Consider the following 24,715-nt stretch of genomic DNA (forward strand, 5'->3'; position numbering starts at 1 on the left):
GTGGGGGGTTAGGGGTAGATATGTGTGTGTATGTGGGGGGGTAGGGGTAGGTATGTGTGTGTGGGGTTAGGGGTAGATGTATGTGTATGTGGGGGCATTAGGGGTAGATATGTGTGTGGGGGTGGTTAGGGGTAGATGTGTGTGTGTGTGTGTGTATGGAGCGGGTCCCAATTCCCCACAGTGGCTTTTATGTGCTGTTTAGTTCCAATGCCCTGGTAGGTGTGAAGGGCTTGGCTCAGGATGGTTTGCAAGTTCACTGACAATTAAAGGATGCTGAACATCTCCTGTGGCCTTAGCTCTGTCATTGAAGAAGTATCTTTTCGAGATCTCTGCCATTTTAGAATAAGATACTGTATTTACAGTATCTTACTACTGAATTATGGCAAGAATTAAAAAATTCTGTTCAGGGTATTAGAATCATATCAGATATGTGATTTATAAATATTTCTCATACAACACACTCTGGCTTACCTTCCTGCCTTTTCAATGTTTTCCATTCAACACCCAAGCTTCAACTCTAGGGGTGGGGGTGGCTCAGTGGGTAGAGTGTGCTTGCCTAGCATGCTCTGGAGGTTCGCGCCTCAGCACCACATAAACATGGAGGTACACACCCGTAACCCCAGCATTTAGGAGGTAGAGACAGGAGGCTTATGAATTCAAGGTCATCCCCAGCTGTGCTGGGAATGTAAGCCCGCCTAAGGTACGGAAGAGGCTGTCTCTCACACACAAAGAGCTTTCAGCTCTGATGACACTCTGTGCATCTGCTTTTCCTTTTGGCTTTTGATTTTCGTGTCTCTTCTCATCTAAGAGAATGTTGCCTAGCCCAGGTTACCAAGGGGACACGATGTGGGTGGGTTTCGGCCTTGGGGGCGGGGCTTTTGGCCTGGGGCGGGGCTTTTGTAGGTGGTCCTGGTGACTTGGTCCCGGGCTGAGGTCAGCTTGGTCAGCATGCCAGTGGGCCGAAGCTGGAAGGCAAGCCGAGCAGGTGCAGCAGTTAGCTTTCCAGTCCTGGGTGCCAGAGAGAGGCATTCCTGTCCGCTGCCCAGGACGAGGATGAGGTGTGGGGGTATTTTAAGAGCAGTGATCTGGCAGCCTGGTTGGGAAGAGAAACGCTGGAGCCAAGAGTGAGGTAATGGGAGCCTAGATTAAAACAGTGGGGAGGCCAGGAGGGGTCAGGCCAGGGGGCCCACTGAAGAGACAACAGTCAGCACCGGGCAGAGGCAGAGGAGAGGGATGCAAGAGGGAACCACAGCCATGCCTAGGCCACCAGCTACAGTGTGATCCTGACGCAGAAAATCTAGGTCTCTCTGATGACAGTCTGCTTGACACCCACACTGATGCCACTGCAAGGTTATCCCTACAGGAGAGCGGATATCCTGTACTGTGCCAATCTCTTAGTTAGAGAGCCTAGGCCAGCTGTTTCCTCCATCCAAGGACAAGAGAAGAACTTCTTGGGGTGTGGTATATTTCTACCACACTCCCACACCCCCCAGAATGCTCTTGAATTCTTCATTCATTCATTCTTTTTTTTTTTTTTTTTGGAGACAGGGTCTCTCTATGTAGTCCTAGAACTTGATAATGTAGACCCGGCTAGCCTTGAACTCACAGAGATCCACTTGCTTCTGCCTCCTAGTACTGAGATTAAAGGCATATACCATCATGCCTGGCCCAGTGAACATTTGATCCTCCTTCCTCAGCCTCCTGACTCCTGAGATTTCAGGGGCAATGCTCAATGTTTGCTCATGAAGATGGCGCTGACTAGGGACATCTTGGTGTGGAGGAGAACTAGCGCCCATTGCCTCAGAGCAAACGAACCAGCACCAGGCCCAGGAAACCGATTTGAGTGTGTCCTGTGTACAGCAGCGCTGTATCCTATGATGTGTAACTCCGGTCTCCTTTCCCTCTGTTAACTCTCTGAGCAATTCAGAGCATGTCAGGACCTCAGCATGGCTAGATTCCTGTCCCAGGAACAGAATGGTGTTGGTGTTACCAGTGAGCTATCTCTCCTCGAGGATAGAGACCATCTGAGGGAAGAATCCAGGTGGCTAAGAATATCCCCCGGCACTGGGTAGTGGCATGCTCCAGCCATTACTTCATGTCTCTGTTTGCTGTTACAGACACAACTATATACTTGGGGCCAATGGGATTTAACTGGGAGGGCCCTGGGCAGGTGGCCTGGGACACAGGGCTACAGCTGTATGTCCTGTGCTATAGACCTGTTTGTGCCAGTCTTTGGAGTCAAGCCCAAGGGATCCTACACCCACTTAGTGTTAACACTGGATGGATTATTGAAGCACCTCTCCCTGTGTCTAACTGGGTCACATTTTGTCTCATTCATTTGCTCACCAGACATCTGTAACTGAGGGGCAAGTTGGTCACCTTTGCCTGCAGGTCTTTCTTGGTTTCTGTTGGTTTGTTTCAAATCTACCTGAGTCACAGCTAGACCTAGTTTCTTTTTAGGCCATGACACGTCCTTGTACAGCGCACCTGCTGTCTGACCAGGGCATTGAGCCACTGACTATAAGGCTGGAACCTGAGGCCAGCACCTGCTTTCTGTTTGTGATAAGTGTGTAGACATGACTGTCCATGTCCCCATCTCCTGGGGGCCTGGACAGGCATGACTGTCGCAGAGGCCTTCTGGAAGTTTGGCAGGTATGACTGTCTGTCCTAGGAGGATCCTGGGCTCTGTCTCAGACGTAACAAATCAATGCAGTCCCACGTAGGCAGTGGAGGGACCCCAGCCCTCCCTACATGCTCTGTTCCTCTACTGAGGGACTGAAGTTCAGATGTGAGGTTTGCTGCACAGGTGACCCAACAAGACCCATATTTTGTCCCCACCCCCCTATATCTATCACCCTGGGTGTTCTGAGCCCAGAAGTGTGGCTTTACCTGATTTTAAAATGAGAACTAGAAACCTTCTTTCTGGGCTTCACTCTCTTAGCAGACCCTATAGAAGTTGTTTCCTGTTAACTTAGTGTTGTTGAGGGGCACTGTTGCCTGAGAGGTGAACTCCGGGGCTCCTGACCCTAGATGTGTCATGTCATACAGACTGGTTCTATCTACCCGCAGCCTCAGACTTGTCCAACCACCAGCCAAAGGCAAACTCCACATGGCCCCACACTTGCATAGCCTTCAGACATGGCCCCACACTTGCATAGCCTTCAGACATGGCCCCACACTTGCATAGCCTTCAGACATGGCCCCACACTTGCATAGCCTTCAGACATGACCCCATACTTGCATAGCCTTCAGACATGGCCCCACACTTGCATAGCCTTCAGAGGTCCTTTCTCTGGGTCGTGTCTGTCCGTGGTGTCTTCTCATAATTTGCTTTTCCAGGAACGTGATTGGTTTGTTTTGAGGCTAAGTCTTGTAGCTGAGGCTCTTCTTGAATCCCCTGGTCTTGAATTCCCTATCCTCCTGCCTCCACCACCCCAAATGCCTCCACACTTGGCTTCAGTGAGATGACATTGAAGTTAAACGGCAACTTAGCCATTGCTCAAGCCACAGCTCAAGAACAGCAGCAGAACATTTCCTAAGTGTTAAAGAAAACCGTAGGAGGACCCGGAGCTGGAGTGGAGGCCAGGGTACAAAGTTCTGTGGGATTTCTGTGTTCGGATCTCCAGAACCTTGGCTGTGAGAGTGACCACAGTCAGCTCGACAGGGTCTAGAATCGCCTAGGGGACGGACTTCTTGGCATGTCTATATTGGTTAATTGGAGTAGAGAGAGCCACCCTCACTGTGGACCGCTGGGGTTCTGGTCAGGATAGAAAAGAACTGAGGACAGGCATTTCTCTCCTGCTTTCTGAATATGGACAGGGGCAGGAATAGGAACTAGCTGTCTCATTCTCTTGCTGCTTGGCCCTCCCCAAACTGTGAGCCAAATGAACCATTCTGTGTATTGTTCATTGGGTACTTTATCATAGTGCTGGGGAGAGTACAGTGTCTAAAGGAAGCCACTAGTGGGCTAACCTAGCTCTTCCCCATTAGTGGGAAGAGGGCCATATCTAATGCAAGCCACTGAGCAGGCTCATCTAGCTCTTCCCCATTAGTGGGAAGAGGGCAGTATCTAATGCAAGCCACTGAGCAGGCTCATCTAGCTCTTCCCCATCACTAGAGGTTCCTCAGAGCACACTCTCAGATCCCTGTCTCTAGGAAGGCCTGAGGCAGGCACTTCTCATAAACCCAGGTTTGCAGATACAGGACCATGAGACGAGGGTGTACTGCTTCTTTTGTCCTGGGGCATCTGAGCCACAGCACTGGGTCTGGCATAGAGAGAGAGCCATTTCAGGAAGGAGTAAGCTGGGGCCCCCAGAGAACAGGAAGCTTGACTACTGCAGAGAGGTGGCCAAAGAACATGGCTGTGTCTTCAGCTTGCGGGATCTCTCGTCTACACTGCGCCATCAGCTGTCTGCCTGGGGCCATCAGCTGCAGCCCCCCACACTTGGGCTGCATGCGGCTTCAGTGCTACAGGCTTTACTCTGCTGAGAAAGCTAGGCTTCTTTGCGCCTACTGTGCCTGTGTACCAGTTATGTTGGTGGTCCCTAACTCTGTGTGCGAACAAGGGATGTATGGGGCAATACTAGTGATCCTGTTTCTCTTAGAACTTTCTCTTGAAGGGAGGTCCCAGGACAGCTGCTTTCTGCTTGGTGTGTTGTCTCTGCCTTCTCCGTTCCCCTCCTACATCTGCAGAACCCAGTGTGGGGATCTACTAGGCCAGACTGAAGAATCCTGGGATTCTCCGGGCACCAACCCTTGTGGCTGTCAGTAATCAGACCGTCATTTTGGGGGCCTTATCAGAGTTATGGTGTGACCCATGGGGGTTAGCACTCCCAGGCGCTGGTGTGTGATGGACTGTCCTTTCTCTGTAGGAGGTGCAGGGCGGTAGGTTGGACAGGCGTGGGTCAGTGTCTCATCCCCTTCTGTGGCTTCCATCTCTTAATGTGCCCACTGATCCTTTGGGTCGCACGACTGACCTCTGGGCATGCCGTGTTCTTGGGTTAACCCTGACTGCCCCTTTCTGTTCTTGCAGCCTCAAGATGGTACTCATGTGGACAAGTGGCGACACCTTCAAGACAGCCTACTTCTTGCTCAACGGCGCACCTCTGCAGTTCTCAGTCTGTGGCCTACTACAGGTCATGGTAGACCTGGCCATCCTGGGGCAGGCCTATGCCTTTGCTCACTATCCCCAGAAGCCAGCAGCGCACGCAGTGCACCCTGCCAGTACCAAGGCTCTCTGAGGAATCCAGGGAGGACAAGGACGTGTGACGGACCAGCAGTGGGTGCTGAGTCCCAGTCTAGGCTTCTGCACCGGGAGACTGGCCCTGTGCACTCCACAGATGGGCCAGATGTAGGAAGAGATTGAGTGCTGTGGTCCCCATCAGCCTTCAGGTGAGGGACTCAGGTCAGTGGAGCTAGGGCTGGCTCTGTGGTGTTTTCAAGGTGATTAAAAAAGGCAGGCGTCTTTCCTTACCTCCTCCAGAAAAACACTGGCCTGATCCTGAAATAGGTTCACGCCACTGAGCAAGGCGGTAGACACGGCACAGCGAGCAGCCGAGTGCCTCCCTCTCGGCCAGCTACCCTCAGTGAGCCTCTGATCTCCCAGCAGAGCCTGTGGCACTCTAGACAGTGTGTAGTCATGGCTGCAGGTGGCTTATCTGTCCTCAAGCTCTGCCCTGTCCTGCCCTTGTATGCCATAGGTCTGTCTGCTGCACCGGTGGGGGATGGGAGCTGCTGGCCTGACACTGGTCACTGTATTTTGCTCTTCCCTGAGCTCATCACGAGATTGTGTCATGCTTGGCAGCTTTGTGCTGAACTGGCTGGCTCCTGGGTCCAGAATGTTCTAGATGCTTCTATATAACATTATCTTCCCTTCTGCTGGGCAGAAGAACTTGTGCACACGATGATGCCATCCAGTTAGCACAATAGCTCTAATGGTCACAGTGGCTCGCCAGATGGCCCAAGAGTCCACACTGTGCCACCTTCAAGCTTCCCTCGGGTATTCTAAGTGTGCGAGTGAGATGAGCGGGGTTCTTGCTTACGCTCTGGCCTGTGAGATGTTTATTTTTTAAAAAACGAAGGGAGATGTCTGTAGTGGTGATTACCTCCAAAATAAATGCCATCGATGGCAGCCCCAGCTGCGGAACGAACCTGCTCCATGTGGTTGTTATTTAAGTCAGTAAACGGCATGTGGGTCTGAGAGGGAGGGTGAATCACAGCGCCTAGACAGGGCAAGAGATAGCAGTGATGAGATAGCGGGTGGAGGGTGGTGGTACAAGTTGCAGGGAAAAGGTGACTTGTAGTAGTTGGGGAGCAAGAAGCTGGTACGGGATCTGGTGGGGGATCTGGGGTTGCATTGGGTTGAAAGGCTCACGTGGCTCAGGATGTAGTCCAGGTCTGGGTGGATGAGGGCATCTCTCTGGCACATGAGGATATGGCTATCTAAGACGCATGGACTCAGACTGTCCGCTGTGAGCACCACAGAGGACACCAGGTAAGCCACAGATACAGTCACGACTGGATTATAGTTTCCTAAGCTGTTGAAGAAGAGGGTTGGGGGATCTCTCTGGACCAACAGGGAGGGAACAGACGCAGGAGTGAGGCAGTGACTGGCCCACGGATGTATTGCCTTCTGTTCTTCAGCCTGCTAGGGTGGTGGTAGTCTGTGGGGGTCACTGCTTGCATGGCCGAGGCTGGACCTCACTTCAGCTCTCAGCACACAAGCTTAGCCCGGCTCTTGGGGTATGAGAAAGAGCGGCTTTCCTCAGCCCGATCGTTGCTGTGGTCACGGAGCATCACGTGCACCAAGCATGCAGCCAGTGCACTGTGGGCGTCTTGCCAAGTGTTTCCATGTGGACTTCACCTGTGTCCTGAGGGGGCTGGCTGGGATATGGGGAATGCATGTTCCCTGAAACCAAACAGGAAGCTGAGGCCACAGCATGTCTTAGCCCTGTATCCTTCCCAGAAGGTTTTGGTAGGGGAGTCCTCCTGATCTGTATAGGCAGAGGAGTTTAGAGCTGGTGAGTTTAGTCTGCTTGCTCAGGAGAAATGTATCCCTCCCTGCCCCCATTCTCAACAGAGCTGGCTGCCAACCCCTGTCATACAGTAACCCAGGGTGGCTTCTGGTGGCCTGGTTGAGGATGCTCTCGAGTGCTGGCTAGAATGACTGGACCCCTTGCTCTTACCTCATGGCTTCCCTGGCTTCCAAGGGACAGCAACCTGGAATTTCCTTCCGAGATCTTCAGGGAGGAAGTCACTGCGCCTGCCTAGCAGGTGTCCATGCCATTCCTTGAGAAGGGGTCCACCTTGAATGGCAGCCTGACACAAGAGTGTTGCCTCTGCCTGGATCTCTGTCTGCTGGTACCAAAATCCCTGCTGGGACCTAAGCAACCCCAAGGCCATTCCTATGTGAAGGGCAGTTCGCCTTGAAAGTCCCAGGTCCATCTTCAGTGTGTGGTCAGGGTCTACCCATGTTGTTTACCCGTGCTGGTGAGGCAGGTCTGAGCTCAAGGTACACTTGGGTAACTTCTAGCGCTGCCTTCTGTAGCTTTTCCTGTCCCTGCACTTCCTCATTCCTTCACTACAAGCGCCTTAAAAGACCCTGCTTAGTGGATGTGAGCCCAGCAGTAAGAAGGAAGCTCTGCTCTCAGAAGAGCTGCAAGCAAGGGCCAAGCAAACCCCATACCAGGTTCCAGGCTTCAGCCAGGCTTGGCCAGGCCCATCCTCAGTAGCTGTTTCCACACCTGACCAAACATCCTTTTTACTTCCAAAGAGCTTGTATAAAGATCCCAGAGAAGGGTGATACGTGGAAGGAAAATGGGAGATTGTGTGTGTGTGTGTGTGTGTGTGTGTGTGTGTGTGTGTGTGTAGTTCACTGGCCTCCATCTCTTGCTTGGTCTAGGAGGAATGCTGCTGGCAAGCCCAAGTCATCTGTTTGCTTCCCAGGACCCTTATCTCTCAGACCGTGCCCTGACAGGCGAAGCCCATTTGTGTGCATGTCCGCCACTCCATGCCACCCTTATCCCCAGGGACATGCCGTGGATATCCAAGCCCTGAGTCCTGCATCCTGTTCTCTACCTGCCACCCTGAAATTACCCACCTGCCCTGGGAGTGAAGGCCTTGTGACACTGAGCTTACCGAACTGTTGGAGCGAAGTGGGGTTGCGGTGTTGTATTCCGCCTGTGTGGTTCCCAGCCTCCCAAAGCACGGGAAACCCTCCTCCTAGCTCTGTGAGCCCCAGGCTCGGCATGGACCCCACAAAAACATAAGTGCTACCCAAGTGAGAGGAACTCAGCCTACTGCCCTGAGGAGGGGCTGGCAATTTTTTATTTGGTTGCAGTAGATTCTTGCAAAGCTTGTGGTGCAAGGGCCCCACATGGGCCTGTGCTGAGCTCACACAGGGGCCTTGCTGAAAGCTGCTATGTAGTAGGCAGTGATGGTGGCCTGCGGACCGAGGACTGACCTTCTGATGGAAGGGTCTATGATTATCTTGGGTGTGGTGGTGGGGCTCACTGAACTCCAATCTTCCCGTACCCACTTCCCAAGTGCCTCCGTTGCAGGCATGTCACCACCTGAGGCTTGTTGAAACACGGCAAAGCAACCCAATTTGGGAAGTTCCATTTCCCACGCCTCCATGGAGTAGAGCAAGGCCACGCTTCCTCCTGGCGGTGCCCTCACTATCTTGTCCTCACTGCCTCCTCACGCCTCCAGGCTGTCTGAGGGAAATGTCCCAACAGAAGAGACACCAACATCCTCTGGAGACGGGCACCCTTCTTGCAGACCAGGGAGGGCAGGGAAGTGGTTAAAAGGCCACTGTGCATGAGATCTGACTGAGATGGTTTGGGGGGAACAGAGGTCAACTCAGAGGTTTCTCCCCCCTGTAAAGGGTGGACAGGCAGACCTAGGGAGCTAAGGGCCTGCCAGCTACCCCAACACTTGGCAAGTGATGTGGACTCTGGCAGTGACAGGTGCCAGCTGACACCGTCTTTTATATGGGGTATTGCGGCTAAGGGTCACAAGGTAGGTGCCATCCTCTGTCCCCTGTAGTTGCCCGAGATTTGGAGCAAGGAAGGGCAACATTTAGTCCAGGGTGGCTGGTATTTGCTTCAGACTTGGAATTTCTGGGACTTAATTATTTTTAATTAACCATAGAAAATTTAAAACTGGAGGGAAAATGAAAGAGTCCAGGTTGCTATATCCTCCAGGCTACGCGAAGCTCGGGGGTTGCTTGGGGAGGCGAGCCAGCTGCAACGGACATGCCAGACCACATTTGAGTCTGCTGGGTTAGCCGGCGCTTGGTGTCCTCCAAGGCTGGGACTCTCCGAAGCTCTCAGTACAGCTCAGGCTCCCACCCGGCCTGGCAAGCTTCCTGCCGCGCCTGCGGTCTCGGGGTCCTGAGAGCTGTCCTCGGTGGCGCTGGCCGAACGCGTGCTGTCATCACGCGTGCTGTCCTCACGCAGGGCCGGCTCAGGGCTGGACGCGCGCTGTTGCTGCTCCTTGAGCTCCGAGTAGGAGCGCGAGAAGGTGTGGAAGATGGAGGTGACAGGGAAGGCCATGAGCAGGATGCCGCTGAGGATGCTGCTCAGCGCCACCACCTGGCCCGGAAGGCTGCGCGGCACCATATCTCCATAGCCCACAGTGGTCATGGAGATGACTGCCCACCAGTAGCTGGCGGGGACGCTGGAGAAGTCGCGGCGAGCGCCCAGCTCGCGCTCAGCCAGGTGCACGAGCGGCGCGAAGAGCGCCATGGCCACGCAGAGGAAGAGCAGCAGCAGTCCGAACTCGCGTGCGCAGCGGCGCACGGTGAGGCCAAGCGAGCGCAGCCCCAGCGAGTGGCGCGCCAGGCGCATCACGTAGAGCACGCGCAGCGCCCGCAGCAGCCGCAGCACCAGCCCCGCGCGCTCCAGCATCTTGCTGCCCGTGGGCCCTGCCGCCAGTCCCGCGAGCAGCGACACGTAGAAGGGCAGGATGGCCAGGATGTCGATGATGGCAAGCGGCGTCCGGAGGAAGGCGCACTTGCTCTCGGCCTGCAGGGAGCGCAGCAGGAACTCGAAGGAGAACCAGGCCACGCACACCGTCTCCAGCACGAACAGGTTGCGGCACTTTGCGGAGCACTCGCCCTATGGAGGAGAGGAACATAGGGTTGGCGGACGGGCGGTGGCCACGGGGAAGTCAGGAAAGGAATCAGGATGTCATACAGACCCGCACAGGGGACATCTGGGAGTGGGGGAAGGGTATAGAAGAATCTGGTGGAAAGGACCCAATCTGCGCCCCTCCCATTCTTTTGCAGATTTATTTAACACCCATTTTTATATGTGCGCTGATAAGCAGCTGACTCGGGAAACTGGAAAGGCATTTAAAACCTGGAACCTAACTAGTACCCTCAGAGCTCCCAGGGTCTCAACCACCAACCAAGGACTGCACATGGAGGGGTCTAATTGTTCAGGCAGCATGTGTGTAGTAGAGGATTGCAAATTCGATCATCAATAGGAGGAGAGGACCTCGGCCCTGTGAAGGTTCTGTGCCCCAGTGTAGGGGAATGCCAGGGCAGAAAGTGGGAGAGGGCGGGGTGGCAGGCATGGGGAAGGGGGAGGCAACAGGGGTTTGTTTTTGTTGTTTTTGTTTGTTTCTTTGTTTTTTGGAGGGGAAACTGGGAATGGAGAAATTTACATGTAAATAAAGAAAATATAAAACAAAAAACAAAAAACAAAAAAAAAACCTGGAACCGCTGGCTGATCACAGAGCATCTCTGATCTGTGAGATGCCTGCAAAAAAGCTCTGGATGAGTAACCTAACTTCCCATTCTTAGACAGCTGGAGGAAGGAGAGAAAAAGGAACCCCAGTGCACAGAAAAATGAGAGACCTGAACAACGAGGGCAGACCTTAAAAATCGAAATCGACACATCTCACACAACCAGAACAGGAAATGCAGGCGGAGGCACGGCTACTGCCACCAACAAGGAAAAGGCTAAAGGATAAAGGAAAAGGCTACACTGCGGTGTGTATGGTGTGCCTGCAGCTTGGATAATTTGGATGCAATGGACTAATTCTAGATTGGTAAACAGAAAGGGACTTGGGAAGAAAAGAGCGTCTGAAGCAAGCCTGGAGACAAAGAGCCCACGGCCGGGAGGTTAAAGAGCAGAGAGCCCGCACAGCAGTACAGACAGCCCTACGGAGTGCCCCACAATATCCAAGAAGTAACTTGTCCGAGTTATTAACACCAACCATGACAAAACAAAAGTAGAGGAGATACTTCTGAGAGACACAAAACCCACACAGCCTCCTCTTCAGAAAACTATAGAAAAATGGCCTCAGGTCTGTCTGCTAACCCCAGCCCTTGGGAGATGGAAGCCAGAGAATCAGGAATTCAGGCCCATCTTCAACTATGTATGCAGTTGAGGCTAGACTCAGCTACACCAGACAATCTCAGAAACAAAGGTGAAAAGAGCAACAATAGAAGTTTAAAGTAGAGAAGCCAGCAGCAGACAGCAGACTTAGAAGCCACGGTGGAGGAGGGGCTCCGAGACAGCAGGCACACACGCGAGCCACCAAGACTCAAACCCTAAGAGCTACATGATTCCTAAGAGCTACATGTTGGAAGGAGAGAACCCACTTCTCCACGTGTGGGCCATGGTACACCCACGCCCTCCTAATAGATACTTAAAAAAAATCAAGATGGAGAAAGGGTTTTGCTGGGGAAGCAGGGCTGACTTAGTACCTGAAACTGATTAACTCACAATAAAAGCATCATTAAAAAGTAAGATCAGATAATCAATCTTGTTACTCCTACTCAAGGAGTTCTAAATGTTCAAGCCAGGACAGTCAGACTCCTCCCATCCCACCCCCCAAAAATCTAGTTGAAGGAAGGAATAACCCTATGTTCACAGGTGAAATGGCCTTGTATACAGAAAAGCCCTAAGAATCCATTAAAACAACACATTAGAGCTGAAGAGCTCAGTAACATTGAAGGATAAATATACAAAAGTCAATTTTATCTCTATATAAACTTGCAATAAATAATATGAAAATGAAAATCCCATGAAAGTATACAAATGGCTCATACATACATATACTCACACATACACTCACACATGCATGCACATATACACAATCCTCTCACACACATATACACACACTCACATATACAAATATGCACATATACACAAATATACACACATATACACATGTACATATACACACATATACATATACACATACACACTGACACAAATATACACACATATACACACCCACACACATATACACACCCACACACACATGCACAAAGATATTTGATGTTATTTCTGAAGGAAATGCCACAAAATAAGATAGAGCCAGAGAGTCTGATAGTGCCAAGCATCAGTGAGAATACGGAGCAACTGGACCTCATACACTGCTGAAGGGAGTACAAAATGGTCCAGTCACTCAAGTGAGCATCCTGGCAGCTCCTCAAATAAGCACAGTTACCATCAGACTCTGCAGTGCTACACATGGGTCTCTGCTGGAGAAAGCATGTCTCCAGAGAACTTTTATATGACAGAGTAATCCAAATATGAGTCTATGGATGAAGGATAAACCAAACGTAGTCGGCTCACATGTCAGCTGACCCCAGTGTAAGCGGACCTTGGACATGTGATGTAAGAGAAGCCAGGCACAGAGGACACATTTGACACTTAATTCATATCAGAGTTCAAGACAGGGATCTACAGGAAAGTGGATTAGTGGGTGCCAGGGCTTAGGGGTTACAGAGGCATGGTTTGGGGGACATGCCATTTCTCTGTGATGATGGAATTACCGCTGGAAATAATGGAACAGGAAGATACTACAGGTGTGTTACAGGTATGGTATGTGAATTATGTATGTGAAATATTTTTACTGAAAATACTTAACCTCTAAGAAACCCCAAGAGATTGTGGCTAGCTGGGCTATAGAAAACAAATGCATAGCGACGGGCTGAGGTTGCGATGGCCAGCCCACTGTTGGGGTATATTCTGGGGCTTATACCTGCATCTGTCTAACAGCGTAGAAGACAGCCATCCTGCTGGGAACTGGGGCAGAGCTAGCTGGCCATGCACAACCTCAAGGCTGCCACATCTCGCCTGATGATTCTCCATCGTACCACAAAACCACCTGGCTCACAGGCCATTCTTGTCAAGGGTATTTGGCTCTGTGTGATAGAATCTGTCACCAGGTCACCTCCACTATGGAGGAAATGTGCACAGTGATGTGTGCACGACTCTCTGCCCTTTTATTTTAGGCCCTGGTTTTCACGTCTTGCAAGGAGCTTCTAGGTCCACGTGAGCATCTGGAGGCTTTGTGTCTGGGGCCCAGTGGACAAGGCCTGCAGCCTCTGTCTCTAGTGAAACCTCCACTCAGAAGGAGTCTGAGGCCTCCGCGGTCGTCAGGTCTTGGCTTAGCAATGACTTGTAGGTGTACAGCCAACCATGACTCCTGTACACAGAGGGATGTGGGAAGGTGGAACACCCAGGGATGTGCAGGCCATCTTGTGTGTGTAGGCTGAGACTCTGATAGATCACTAGTCTGAAAGGGATTGTGATGGTTTGTATATGTTTAGCCCAGGGAATGGCACTATTAGAAGGTGCGGCCTTGTTGGAGTGGGTGTGGCCTTGTTGGAGTAGGTGTGTCACTGTGGGCATGGACTTTAATACCTTCACCCTAGCTACCTGGAAGCTAGTCTTCCACTAGCAGCCTTCAGATGAAGATGTAAAGTCTTAGTTATGCCTGCCCTATGCCTGCCTGGATGCCGCCGTGCTCCCACCTTGATAATGGACTGAACCTCTGAACCTGTAAGCCAGCCCCAGTTAAATGTTGTCCTTTATAAGACTTGCCTTGGTTATGGCATCTGTTTATAGCAGTAAAACCCTAACTAAGATGGGGGTGTAGAGAGTTGGCACCCAGACATCTCTGCTCAATTCTGCAAACTCTAGTGTGCCACATGTAACTGGCCGTCCATATCTAAGGGTTCTGTGTGTAAAGTCCTCTGCTTCACCCACTCTCTTCTGCATTAACGGGCTGCCAAGGTCCCTACCTTGACTTACACATTAGCCACTACCCTGTTGTGAGGCTGGGAATGCCATCTTTGTACTAATGAGAGAGGTGGAGGCTGCACTGAAGCCTAAGAAAGTGCCCTGGCCCTGGCCTCAGCCCCGACCCCGGCCCCGGCCCCAGCCCCAGCCCCACAGACTTGTGCTCATTGAGGCCAGGGTCCCTACTTCCCAACATCTAGGGCAGGGGAGACTCTAGCTTCAACCTTGTTCAAGGAAACTCATATGCAGATTTCAATAAGACACTGGGTGTTCACGAAGCTCTCCGGTCTGTCTTTGTCTTCATGTCCCCTTCCCTGGGTTCCTTGGGTAACTTGTCCAGGTCACACACATGGAATCTGAATGGAAGAACACTACCCTAAAGTCATTCTGGAGTTAAGGTTGCTCCCATGGGGCAGGAGGAAACAAGCCTTGTGTCCCTAATAAGCTTAAAACCACAAACCAGGTGTGTGTGGGTGGGTGGGGGACACCAGGGGCCAGAACATATCCTTTGAGTCCCGACAGATCACTATGGCCCCCAACTGGAGGAAGATCCAGATGCTGCCACCGGGGACCCATCTCAACCTCCCTGGCTAGAAACTACTGGATAGAGCCAAGGATAGTGGTATCTTCAAGCCCGAGGTTAGCGTAAGGGAGCAGTTTCTGGGAGAACTCTCAGCCCAGAAGGCAGACCTCAATTCATCATGACATGACATATCTGTCCTACTTACTTGGTAAAAAACCAGGTCAGAAATAAGCCCGTACTCACCCCAGCTGCCCCTGGAGAGCGTCCCCCTCACTGTGTAATTTTATTTGACTTCTGCTTGTACTTTTCCTCGTTCATGTTCTGATTATTTTGCAAGCTGTCAATGTCTGTGTGCAGTGTAAGCTGTGAGGGCTGAGGGCTGGAAGGCTGGATGGAGTCCCCACCACAGTCAAGAGTCACAGCAAACATGCACAGTATCCAGACGGAGTCAGCACGGGCAGCTCTGTCACCAGGACACGTCATACTCCAGTGTCCCCAGGAGCAAAAGCACTGACCAGCTTTTACGCAGCAAACATTAACAATAAAAGAAATTCCAGATTCTAGATTTCTCTTTCTCTAGTCCAATAGTCTATTCTAGGCTACAGTCCTAACCCTGCCCTGTCTCTGAAACCCTCTTCACCCCTCAGAGGCTAGCTCCTTTGGTCAGGGCAGAGCAAGACAAAAGTAGAGAAGAAGCCAGTCACTGGGCTAAGGAGCACGGACGGGGTTTCTCACTGAAGTCAAATCTAGAAATGAATCAAAGCTGACAAGCGGAGCACACTGGTGAGTAGGGTCAGCCATATCTGGATGGATGAGAACAGGTATGTCTCATACTTTCATAGCAGTATCAGGAAGAGGGTCTTTGGGGGACCAGGAGGGATCCTTAGGGGACCAGCAGAGGACCCTACGGGACTAGAGAGAATCTTTGGAGGACTTCATAATACCGGGGAGCCAGAAGACAGGTCGTGGGAGGAGCAAGAAGGTCCTGAGAGCAGGAGGTAAACTGGGGATTAGCAAGAGGGTCCTGGGGAACAGGAAGGGTTTCTGGGGATTAGGAGGAGTTTTCTTGTCTGCTGAAGAGAAGCAGGAAGAAGTGGTGCTTAGAGTCAGGGTCTGGTACAGAGAAGGGGTAGAGGAGAAAAGAGGAAGAGGTGGGTTTGGTGGCATCGGGGTCTGGCTGCTGGGATGAGGAGCCAGAGAGCAGGTGCAGCTCCAGTCTGGCACTTCCTATCTTGTCCACTCTCAATCACTCAGCTGGAGGTGGGGGTTCGCACAGTTGTAGCCCTGGTACACCAGAGATCTCAGTCTACCTGGCTCTCCTGGGCTAGCCCGTGCAATCTCTCCGTGAGCCTGATAGCAGTGGGTACATGGCATCTTCTCTCTTTTCTCTACCTGGTTTGCCTGTTTGGACTCTGGAAATGCAAACCGTATTTGAATATTTGGTCCCACGAGCAAACCCCCTCTCCAGGAAAAGGCGTGTGAACCCTGCCCAGGTGACAGCTTCTGGGGTTACTTGGCGGAGGAAACTAAGGTCAGTCAACTACCTGGGGAAACAGCTCCATGAGAACTCTGTAAGTCAGAGACTACGGACACCCTGAGAACATGGGAAGCAAGGTCTACTGGGGCCCCTTTTCCTCTGTATGTAAGAAACGCTGAGCTGAGTTTCAGTTTGGCGCATTTAATTAAGCCTCTCCTGGAATCATCCACAATTACCCAAAACAAACAAAACAAAACAAAAAACGCTTCCCTCAACAAAACAACTTACAAAAGCTAACCTGCTGGGTAAGTCCTGTGTCTGCACACTAGGGATTGTCTGGGGTTGCAGGGTGTTAGCTGTGTCTTTACAGGACACACAATTCCCTTGTTTATTAGAAACGTCTGAGTTGTTCCCTTAGCCTATCCATTCCCTGTTACACAGGGGTCAGCTGGATCCGAGGTTAAGGTTTTAGACCAGGGCAGTCAAGGTGAGGTCTAGACTGCTGGACGAAACATGTAACGACATAAACTGTGCAAAGATACATTTCAAAAGCTGTCAAACACTGTCCACTTTGACCTGGAAATTCCATCTGGGGACTACACTCATAGGGAACGTCAGACATGGGTCCAAAGACTTCTGCACAATTAGATGCCCACATGCCAGAGTGCAGGCCTGTGAGCTTAAGACAGTGCATGAAAGCATGTTCCAGGAGGATCATAATGATCACAACCAACACACATTCTTCTGGGCTGGCCAGTCCTTCCAGGCCTGGTGACCCTGCCTGCTCCAGATAGGCACGTGGCTGGCATCCAGACCTTGGTGTGGGTGCCCGCGTTCCTGTTCAAGGAGGTTGTTACCCTGTCAATGTCTGTGATTGTGTCAGAGCGTATCCACTGTCCATTTGTGGATATGCATTTGTGTCCTGGGGGCTTTCGCAAACAAAGCTGGCATGAACGTTAATGAGTCAATCTCTGTGGGCATTTGCTTTTCTTTAGGGGTAAATCCTACAGTCAGACCACATGTGTCAGAGCACACTGCTTCCCAAGGACCACACCACTAGGCTTTCCACGGAGCATCCCGGGGGATCCAGTGCTCCGATTTGTTCCAGATTGTTTGCTTTATCAAATCACAGCCCACCTACATGCCTGTTCTGATTCTCTCTCCCCGTCTTCACCCTTATAAATAAAGCGTGTGGTCTCGAATGGTCATTTAGTTTGCATAACCCTAGCGGCAAACAGCATCCAGGCTCTTCTCAGGTGATGTCATTTACATCTTCTTGGTGAGGAGCTGCTCACATCTTTGGTTCCTTCATAACTGAGTTTTCTTACGGCTGAGTCTGTACAGCTCTTTTATGTAGTCTAATTGCTAAGACTTTTGTCAGATCTGTGATTTGCAAATATTCCTCCCAGCCTGAGTCATGCCTTTTCATTCCCTTAGCAGTCTTTCATAGGCAAAGTGTTTAACTCTGATGAAGTGCAATTTACCAATTTTTCCCCCTGTAGAAAAAGCTTTTGATATAACATCTGAAAGCCTCCAATCTAGACAAGCAAAGACAGTTTCCTAGGTTTTCCTGGAAATTCCACATTTTATATTTTATATCTATATCTACCGTCCATTTTGAGTTGAATTTTTGTGTAGAATATAAGGCAAGGAGCTGGAGAGATGTCTCAGTGGTTAAGAGTACTTGCAGTTCTTCTAGAGGATACAGGTTCAATTCCTACTGTTCACCTGTAACTCCAGTCCCAGGGCATGTGATGCCCTCTTCTGGCTTTCTCGAGCACTGCCTACACATTGTACACACATACACACAAGCAAAACATACACATAAAAAAGACTCAGGTGACCTTGTGCATGCAAGTCTCTCTGTGTTGACTGCAGAGACTGCAGGTCTCACCTCTCTCACAGTGCTACAAAGCCTGACTGGAGTTTTGTTGGAAATCCCGAAGTTAGGAGGTCTGAATCTTCCACCTAGTTCTTTAAAATGCCTCTGCTGTTGTCCCCACAAGTATTTTATAAACAGCTTGATGATATTTACAAGAACCAGGTTTGGAATGAGTGTCCACAGACCCAACTCAGCTAGAATGAACTTCATAGCATCTGATCTCCCATCTTACGGCAAACACTTTAGTCACGGATGTCTCATCAGTGGTGTGCCTCTGCTCCTCCTCTCCCTCCTCCTTCCCCTCCTCCCCTCTCTTCCTTCTTCCTTCTGTCTTCTTTCTTCTTCTTTTAGACATCATATAGCCCAGGTTGGCCTTGAACTCTTAACCTTCCTGCCTTTACCTTTCAAGTGTTAGAATAATAGGTATGTGTACTAACCTGGCTGTTTTGTTAACTTTTTGCACATAGGAAATCCATACATCAGGTTCCTAGCTCTCTGACAGGTCTCTTGACATGCTCAGTACAACTTTAAAAAATTTCCAGGGGGCGGGAGAGATGGCTCAGCAGTTAAGAGCACTGACTGCTCTTCCAGAGGTCCTGAGTTCAATTCCCAACAACCACATGGTGGCTCACAACCATCTACAGATGGAATCCAGTGCCCTCTTCTGGTGTGTCTGAGGATAGCTACAGTGTACTCATATAAATAAAACCAGTTTCCAGTTCCATTTGTTCATTGTTTAGTTGTGGTCACACAGTTGGCTTTTATCCGTTAACGAGTCCCAGGGTTGTCCTAACTCACCCATTTTCTAGGCTTTTTGTGGATTTCTTGGGTCTCAAATCACATGCTTTCCATTTTCTTGCTTCAATTCCCCGAAGAGAATGCCTAGTGTATTGTAGCCTGGGAAGGAGAGAGCAGGCACCCGGGAGGCAGCTATCCCATCGTTCATGTGTACCCAGGCTGACATTCTCCATGTAAAGATTAGAAATTACACAGAAGATTGACCTGGCTAAGCCAGGCAATGGTCTTTTTTCTTATTAGGTGTGAGGTTTTATGGCTTTATTGTAGAATTGCTTGGCTTTTTATAAGCCCTGACACATCTTTTCTAAGTATGCTGGCACACCAGACAGCAGGAGTTCCTCCTGCCATCTCCTTTCTCCCCTGCCATGGTCCTGGGGATGTGACCTTTGCACAGGGCACAGAGATACATCCCCAGTCCTCTTATTTAAAGATAGGGTCTCAACTAAGTTATTTAGGATAGAGTCGAATTTTCTCTCTTCCGGTTGCAATTCCCTGACTAGTGGCTTACGGGAATGTGCCAGGAGATAGAGCTGCCTGACCTATAGCTTCCCCTCCACCTTTGGATTCCTGTTTCTTATGTTTCAGTCGGAGGATGTCTCTCCCACTGGTCATTTCGCTGAAGCATGCCCTCCAGCAATTTAAAGAGCAGTGGTGCGGTAGATTCCCTTTAGACTCTGCACATCTGGAAAGGTCTTTCTTCTCGTTTTGTTTGCTGAGCTGAAAACAGTTCTCACTCAGAAGGCTGCTGATGCCAACTAGGCTCCAACTTTGGGTTCTGCTGTTGAATTTCAACATTCACATTAATAAGCAAAACTCAAGTATGTGCCCCACACATGCCACACCAACCAGGTGGCCAGAAAAGAATGTGGCTAATGTCTTACCCATCCTGGTAGCAAAGGAAAGAAATAAGAAGGCCAGGTCACCTCTCTAGTGGGTTGGCTTAATGCTATTTGTATTCTAATGCTAATTTGGGCCCCCAAGATTGGTCGCCCTGACACACACACACACACACACACACACACACACACACACACACACACACACACGGCACTGAGTGACCATGCCCCCAGTTAATTGTGATTGGTAAGTAAAGATGCCAACAGCCAATAGCTTGGCATAGAGACATAGGAGGGTTATATTTCTTGGGCTTGGGGCCAGGAGGGAGAAGAACTGTCGCTGACACCTTTCCCGTCCGTCTTTCCCCGTACAGGCCACCATTTGTCTGCCGCCTTACCCGTCCAGTGGAAGTAAGGAGGCAAACACCGAGCTCTTCCCCATGCAGTTTTATTAGGATCCTTGTAATCTTGCTTGTAACATCTTACTTATTTCTACTTACATTTTATTAGTTACATCTTGCTTCTTACATCTTATTTATTACTATTTCTACTTACTCCTATTCCTATTCTTAGTTCTATTCCTACATCTTACTTCTATCCTTACATACTTACTCCTATCTATCATACTTACTCTTCTATATCCCATACTTACTCTTCTATCCCATCACCAGCCCTAATTCTACATACTTACTTACTATCTCTACATACTTACTCTTCTAAATCTACATCTTACCTCTAACCCATCACCAGCCCTAATTCTACATACTTACTTACTATCTTCACATACTTACTCTCTCTCCAGTCTCTCATACTTACTCTATATCCAGCCCCCAGCCCTTGTGGGTTAAATACTTTCCCTGGTCCCAATCAGCATCAGCTACGTGGCAAAGCACAATAGGCTGCGGGAAATCATGCCAGCTTGCATCACAAACTAGAGTTACTCAGCTTTTCCAACTAAGGGCTTGTTTATCAATGCTCTCTGCTCTGGCCGGAGACCAGGTGTTCAATATAGGGTGGCAGCTGCGGCTCCCCATAAAGAACAAGCAGGAGGAGGAAGGGAGCGGCCATAGGTTAAAAGAGAGGAGAGTGTGGCCCCGAGGGTTGTCCAGTTGGAGCTAAGAGCAGCGCAGATGAAACATAGTGATAACTTGGGTTATTGATAGGGAAATAGATTCTAACGGCATGGAAGGTATGCAGCAGCACAGCTATTGTACTGCTTAAGGCATATTGTAAACATAAAGGCTGTGAGTGTGTCTTTCATCAACTCAATAACCAAAGGCGGGGTAGAAACCCCAGGCTGGGGTTTTAATAATTTCTGCTACATAGCTCACAACTAGTGAATAGGAAAGGCTCACTTTGAACAAACAAACACTCCAAAAACCAAGGTCTATAGATATGGGGCCCATGCTGGCGCTGGTCTTCTTCACTTTCCTGTAGAAATAAAAGGAGTTCAGCTCCCACGGTGGTGAGATCTCAATCTGCAGGGGTGGGTGTGTCCAGTTCCCATGGTAATGAGATGTCAATCAGCAGGGGGTAGGTGTGCCACTAACACACTGCCCCACAAAGGCTCACTTTTGTCCTTGTGTGTGATTAAAAACTAGTGATAGTAGCTTGCCAAGGAGCCCTGCAACTACTGTGTATTTCCCTCTCTGTAAATTAAACATAGGCCGCAGACAAGGAGACAGGCAGAGGCATAGGAAGGCAGGTGTATCTAAGACTGTCTTCCTTGGCGGGTGTCTGAAAGCCTACATGGTGGGTGACTAAACTGTTTCATGTGCCTCTGACTACAGCTTGTGCACCACCTGAACTTACCCCCAGCTCCTCTTCAGTCCGGCCATCTGTTTGAGATAGCAAGCTGGAGTCATCTGCAGGTTACCCATCTTCCCGCAGTTATTAGCAGACTTAGCTTGGTGTTGGCCACAGGCAGATGCCACGAGGGCTGAGCCCACAGCAGAACCCAATCTTGTTAATGGCCGTGCTGATTTCACCTTCTCTCTCAGAAGGCCCAGAACAAGATGTTTGCTAACTCACTTCACCAGCGTCAAATTTGACTTCAAACTCACTTGAGGTTTATTCTTCTTAATTAATTCTTCCAAGAGCATGCTCACATTGTCAGATTTGGTGGTGCAAACAAAGGAAGATCAGATCTACCTAGGAGAAGCACTCGTTCAAAAGCATCTCTGCTGCCATTTAAGCAGACACGGCTCGCACATTTCGAAGAGTCTGCGCTGAAGCAGACCCGTCAACCCACTCTCCTGCCAACGCCTGGCTACCTACTGTGTGTTACGCTGCAGAAACAAATTCTTCAAGGGCCCTGACACCAAGTGTCGCTGGTTTCTTCTGAGAGACACTCATAGTAGGCAAGGACCTGAGGTTGGGGACTGCTAGCACTGTGAGATGACACACTAAGCCTGCCCGTCCTGCAGATGTGGGCTCTGCTGTGCCCTTGGGCGTGTCGAGCATGCTTTCACCCAGCTTTGAGCAGTGCACTGAGGTTCTAGGTCCAGATGAAATCAGCAGGATGCGGACAGACAGGATGTGCAGAGTCCCGGATCATGTACCATTTGGTCCAGCAATGGTGCAATATGCTCAGCCATTTTTCTTGATCGCAGCGCTGTTAATTTTAGCTGTTTCCTGAAGGCCCAGTCCCAGGGCTGACGCTCTATTTGAGGCGGAGGAGGGGCTTGCAGCGCCTGCAGGGTTCAGCCCCATGAGTGCTTTGTGGCAGGTGGGTTGGTTTGAATTAACCCAACTGCCATTACTGGAAACAATCTCTCTCACTAAAAATTTACCTACTACAGACAATGCGCAGGAGAACTTTCTAACTTTCTAGGCTTCTTAGGCAGAGTTCCTAGAAATAGCCTTCCTGTTTTTATTGTATCAAGAGTTTTAAACATGCTAGGTCAACACTCTGTCACTAAACTAGATAGATCCTCAGTCTTTTTACTAGAGACTCACTCTCTCGATAGGCTCACCTGTGAAATGCCCCTTCCTCTGCATTCCTAAAGACCTCACACACACACACACACACACACACACACACACACACACACACACACGGATGTGGACAAGGGTTCGAGTCTCTGCCAATACAAAAGCAGCACCCTCTCCATCACTGAATGGGATGCGCCCCTCTTTTTGCCACAGCGAACATCTGCTAGTTTCCAGCATTGCTAACCTTCAGGGCTGGCTCACCGGCGGCGTCTCCTCCTCCCTCAGGTAGTGTTTTCTTATGAATGCATTTGAACTCTCTCTATGAAGATTATGAGCCTATTGTCACACCACATTGTAATTTTATTGCTTTATAGTGTCTGGCTTTTTTGAGGCTGAAATGATTTCCCCTATCTCCATGCATATTTCCTTACATTTTCGTTTGCTAATTTTATAGGTTTGTTTTTTTTTCCCTATGGTCTCCTACACATTTAGAATGTATTTACATAGATGCTTTCAGGTAGCATCTATTAAGACAAGCACTCATAGATGTGGGAAGGCTTCATCTTATCCGCTAAGCTGTGGGTGAGCGTGCTGCTGTTGCTAAGTATGTGCTTGTTTAATTTTACTTATTACACTTCTCAATGTGTGTCATATTTAATTCCTGATAGAGTATTTCTAAGATCTGTTACTAAGTATATAGTTGTTTAATTTTATTTACGCTGCGTTCCTATATCTGATAAAGTGTGAAATATTAAGACGGTGTCCCCACAGACCACCCCCCCCCGTCTTCCTATTCATATCAATGTTCATGGTAGATATGCCTGCCCCCATCAAGGCTGTGGAGAAACCACGTTCTGCATAACCAGGAGTTCTTCTTATTGGCTAGCTACCCGGAAGATGAGACCAGAGATGTACTAGGTTCCTATGAGCCGGAGATGCCACGTGGGCATAGCTGACTTCTGCTGAATACCAGCCACAACCACTAGTAAGCATGTGTCACCATTCACATTCTCCAAGTCTGGGAAGCTGTTCCAAAGAGGACCCAGCCTCCTGCTCAGCCGACTTCCATATTCTCTACACCTCACAGCTAGTTGAACCCATGTATGAAGAGGAAACTTCTGGTTTCTTTGGAAAGTCAGTTATGTCAAATGATGGTTTGCTGGGGCACACAGGTGAAAGGATGTTTTGTTAAAGCAGACATGTGAAAGAATGTTGTCCTGAAGCAGACACAGGTGAAAGGATGTTTTGCTAAACCAAACGTGCGAAAGGACGTATGATATTAAGAAGGAATATAAATACAGCCCAACAGACGGTGGACGACACTGGATGGTATTGGTACCCCTTGCCATCCCTTACTGGTCAATGTTTGTCGTGAATTCAAAGAAAGAAACACACCAAAAATCTTCTGGTGGTGTTCTGGCCCGTTCTCCCTCAGACTCAGGCTGATTGGCAGAGTGAAGTGGAAGTTTCTGGATATGTCAGCTGATAAAGACTCACGTGGAATCTTGCTAAGACAGACTCACGTGGTGTTTTGCTGAGGCCAGACCTGTGGGAGGACACATGATGTTTGGAGGAAGTGTAAATTGGACAGTGACAGCGGGCTTGCACAGCTAGCTGTGCAAAGCTTTGTTGGCCTTTCGTCTTCGTCTTCACTGATCTTCACTTCATGGAGAGAGGCAGAGAACTTCTGGCGGCCCTGCTGGTCCTGGCCGCTCTGGCCTTCATCTTCACCGATCTTCACTTTGTGGAGAGAGGCAGAGAACTTCTGGCGGCCCTGCTGGTCCTGGCCACTCCTGCTGACTTGTGCTGATTCGGGGGGAGGCCTGGCTGTTTCTGCTGGGTCATGCCACCACTGCTGACCTGCGTTTGCCAATCCTGACACTACTGAACTGGACTGCTGGTATAAGAACCTTTCTTTTCCACTACCTCTGGGTGGTAAGCTAGAAGGGAAGTTAACGCATTTAAGAACCCTTATTAAAAATAGGTTTTGCCGGATAGTGGTGGCACATGCCTTTAATCCCAGCACTTGGGAGGCAGAGACAGGCGGATTTCTGAGTTTGAGGCTAGCCTGGTCTATAGAGTGAGTTCCAGGACAGCCAGGGCTACACAGAGAATCCCTGTCTCGAAAAAAAACAAAAAACCAAAAACCAAAAAACAAAAAAGTAGGTTTTGAAAAGTCAGAGTGAGCCTACACATGTGTGCCTCTAGGTCCTTAAGAAC

The 24,715-nt window shown here is 49.8% G+C and overlaps 2 protein-coding genes and 1 long non-coding RNA gene across 3 annotated transcripts in view; 2 read left to right on the forward strand and 1 right to left on the reverse strand.

Annotated features, from left to right (window-relative positions):
• Nucleotides 1-6,149, forward strand: part of Slc66a2 (solute carrier family 66 member 2) — a 41,790-nt gene extending 35,641 nt beyond the window's left edge. The window contains exon 7 of the mRNA XM_031366130.1: nt 5,033-6,149. Coding sequence (XP_031221990.1) covers nt 5,033-5,240 — 208 coding nt within the window. The 3' untranslated portion in view covers nt 5,241-6,149. The remainder of the gene's footprint in view (nt 1-5,032) is intronic.
• A 2,130-nt stretch (nt 6,150-8,279) lies between these two features.
• Nucleotides 8,280-24,715, reverse strand: part of Kcng2 (potassium voltage-gated channel modifier subfamily G member 2) — a 64,969-nt gene continuing 48,533 nt past the window's right edge. Inside the window, exon 3 of the mRNA XM_031366131.1 lies at nt 8,280-10,118. Coding sequence (XP_031221991.1) covers nt 9,339-10,118 — 780 coding nt within the window. The 3' untranslated portion in view covers nt 8,280-9,338. The remainder of the gene's footprint in view (nt 10,119-24,715) is intronic.
• On the forward strand, nt 9,639-11,759 carry LOC116087412. The gene is made up of 2 exons (XR_004117425.1): nt 9,639-10,091; nt 10,812-11,759. It is a non-coding gene; the product is annotated as an uncharacterized LOC116087412 (long non-coding RNA).

The sequence above is a fragment of the Mastomys coucha genome, unplaced genomic scaffold (genome assembly GCF_008632895.1).
Source record: "Mastomys coucha isolate ucsf_1 unplaced genomic scaffold, UCSF_Mcou_1 pScaffold13, whole genome shotgun sequence".
Classification (NCBI taxonomy): Eukaryota; Metazoa; Chordata; class Mammalia; order Rodentia; family Muridae; genus Mastomys; species Mastomys coucha.